At 32.0% G+C, this 3,291-nt stretch overlaps 1 protein-coding gene across 1 annotated transcript; it reads left to right on the plus strand.

Annotated features, from left to right (window-relative positions):
- Positions 1-293: 293 nt before the first annotated feature.
- Positions 294-1,017, plus strand: LOC113557614 (40S ribosomal protein S3-like). Its single transcript, XM_026963181.1, has 3 exons — positions 294-300; positions 356-853; positions 929-1,017. Exons 1-3 carry the CDS (start codon positions 294-296, stop codon positions 1,015-1,017), a joined length of 594 nt encoding a protein of 197 aa, XP_026818982.1.
- The last annotated feature ends 2,274 nt before the right edge of the window (positions 1,018-3,291 follow it).

Consider the following 3,291-nt stretch of genomic DNA (forward strand, 5'->3'; position numbering starts at 1 on the left):
TAAAATTTTGTTTTTGTCGAAAAGAGAATCACCCTTTTTTAAATTTGGTTGAAAAGTGAATTGGTCGAAAAGGAAAGTGGACGTTTTTTATCTAAAACGGCTATGCTCAATAACCCGTATCTTTGGCGGCAAAAGTGAAATTGACCCAAGTTTCCCCTGCTGGACACCGCTGCTGACACCATTTCTCCAATCGTCAACGAACAGTATACCATAATGCCCTGTCACAGAGACTGTCGCCACCGTATATTATATTAAGATATTGTACTGTCTATAGCATATAATATATTTACAGGATGTCCCGTGAGGATTTACACATTGCGATATTTGCTGAAATGATTGAACTATCATAATTTAGGGTTTTTAATAAGATTCACAAGGACAAGAGCTACAAATATCTCATGTTTTGCTGAAGATGGTTATTCTGGCGTTGATGTCCATGCTGCTCCATCACGTACAGAAATTATTTCTGCAACACATGTTCAAAACGTATTGGGTGATAGGGGACGCCGTATTCGTGAACTTACATCTCTCATCCAAAAGCGTTTTGACTTCAAAAATAAGGAAGTTGAACTTTTTGTGGAGAAAGTAGCTCAACGTGGATTGTGTGCTGTTACCCAAGCAGAACTTTTACGTTACAAATTGATTGGGGGTCTAACTGTCAGGAGTGCATGCTTTAGTGTGTTGAGATTCACCATGGAAAGTGGAGCTAAGGGATGCGAAGTCGTAGTGGCTGGTAAAATAAAAGGTCAACGTGCCAAGTCGGTGAAATTCGTTGATGGACTTATGATTCACAGTGGTGGCCCATGCAATGATTATGTCACTGTAGCTACTAAACACGTTTTGTTAAGACAAGGTAATTGTTGTAAACGTTAATATTCTTTTTGTGAAAATTGTTAATAATTAATAATTGAAAATATGTACTTTTTAGGAGTTTTGGGTATCAAGGTAAAAATTATGTTGCCATGGGACCTATCAGGTAAACTTGGCTCAAAGAAGCCTTTGCCAAGGCTTATTTAACTATAATAACAGTGACTAACATGGACTACTCAATAGTCGATAGAGATATGTCGTTCGCGTACTAACTATAGTTTAATATTGAACGATTCACTATAAAGTAAAATACATTCAGAAATGAATTAGTATTTTTATTTGAATTAGTGTTTAAATATGAACAGGTATTATAACTATTCTAAATAGTTATTTTTGTTTGCTTACTCTGATACATCCTATCTTTGTATGTCTATGATAGGATATATAGACGAGTACCTCATCATAACTTAATTAGTACAATAAACTTATTTGAATTGCCCATTTTGATATAATAATCAGTAAGAATTACAATTTTATAATTTAATTAATTTAGTTTTATGATAACTTTAAAATTAAAAATATATTTATTTTTTACCTGTCTTAATTTTAATATTTTTATTTATTTATTTTAGTTTATTCTTCTCACATAAAATTTCAAATGGTAAATTTAAAAATTATTATTCAAACATACAGCAAAAGTATCTGTTCGACTTCAGTCATGTAACAATTTCATAGACGAAAATTCTATAGTAAAGGTATTGTATTATATATTTATATATTTTACAAATAATAGATGTTAAAAAAAATACTTATTTTATAAATTATTATAATATTACCTATTCTACGTTTTTTTTTTTTTTTTTTTTTTTTTATTACACATACCATATTATTTGTATTAATATTTAATAGATAAAGTCCATAATGAAAAATGAAAGAAAGAACATACAACTATACACTTCAGTTAAAAGGAAACTCTTTGAAAGTATTGATACTGATAAATGATAATGTTTCTAATGAAGGTAAATAATATTTTAATACTTTTAAAAAATAATTTTAAAATAATCAAAAGTTTAAATTATAAAATTTATAAAGAACTTATTTAAAAAAAACTCGTGTGTGTGTTACCAGTACGCGCGCGGAAAGTTAAACTTCTTTTGAACGGTACTCACTGAGTGAGTGAAAAAGAAACTAAGGCATGGATAGAATGGGGTAATGAGGATAATAAAGAAAGAAAAGAAACAATGTAAATTATATTTTTTATATTTTTTTTATTCTAATGATTGATTATCATTTTGCTCAATTGGTATAGTAGTTATGATTGGCATATGATAACTAAAATAGGAAACGTACATTTGCGACTGAACATTATCGATATATCGCGTAAAAATTGCATCGATTGTTGTGCCTGATTTAGTAGTCGATATTGTTGGATCATTATTCAATTGCAAACTGAATTTGTCTCGCAATAAAGTTACGAGAGGTGCTGAATCAGAAGATGCAAAATTAACATTGAAATCCCCACTTATGACCATTGCACATGTATCTTCGTCACCACCATAAAGAGCTGCACCTTCATGGCTATACACTAAAAATGCTTTATGAATAAATTTGATGATATCAGTCATTTTCTGATTTGGGGAGATGTAGATTGCAACCATTATTATAATATTTTTATTTGATAACAAGCATTCAGCAATGCAATATTCACCGACTGACGTTGCACCTGATTTATTGTATTGTGACTGCCCAACTGTCATTTCTATCGATGGAGTGACAATATTAACTAAATCACTGTTATTGTGATAAATTGCAACTCCTGCTGCTCGAACCGCTGGTCGTTTGTATTTTATAACACAACGAAAATTCGGGATTTCAATATCATCTGTTCCTTGGTCCCAAGTTTCAAAAAACATAAGTACTGAAGCATTTTTTAGTACTATGTCCAAGATATCTTTAGAATGAGCCCGAAGACTTTGGCAATTGAATGAATATATTGATATACCTTTGTTTTGTTGCATAAAATTGACTATCCGTTTGTCAATCGTTTCCAAACGATTATTAGCGAGCCTTGCAAATTCATCTCGGAGACGCTTGGTGGTATCAGTAGCTCTTCGTCCATGATAAAATTTCAAATCATCAGTGCTTGATATAAGATACAATCCCTGGATATCCGTTACTTTCGACAAGGCAACGTACAATAATGATTGTGCATGTGTTTTGTTGTACTCATAAACGACCTCAGTATATGTGCTGCCTTGAGATTTATGAATTGTCATGGCTGACGAGCAAACTACTGGTATATGACTACGTCTGGCGCAGATGGTTTTACTTGTATTGAGGTGAATGGTGGATGATCGCCTTCCTATTGGAACAGCAGATCGGCTGATGGAATTTGCTGCAACGTATCCAGAGACTTTTTTTCTAATTTTTTTGCCAATGTCCATAGGAAATTCTAACCACACAGCAGTAACTTCTCTTGCT

The sequence above is a fragment of the Rhopalosiphum maidis genome, chromosome 3 (assembly GCF_003676215.2).
Source record: "Rhopalosiphum maidis isolate BTI-1 chromosome 3, ASM367621v3, whole genome shotgun sequence".
Lineage (NCBI taxonomy): Eukaryota > Metazoa > Arthropoda > Insecta > Hemiptera > Aphididae > Rhopalosiphum > Rhopalosiphum maidis.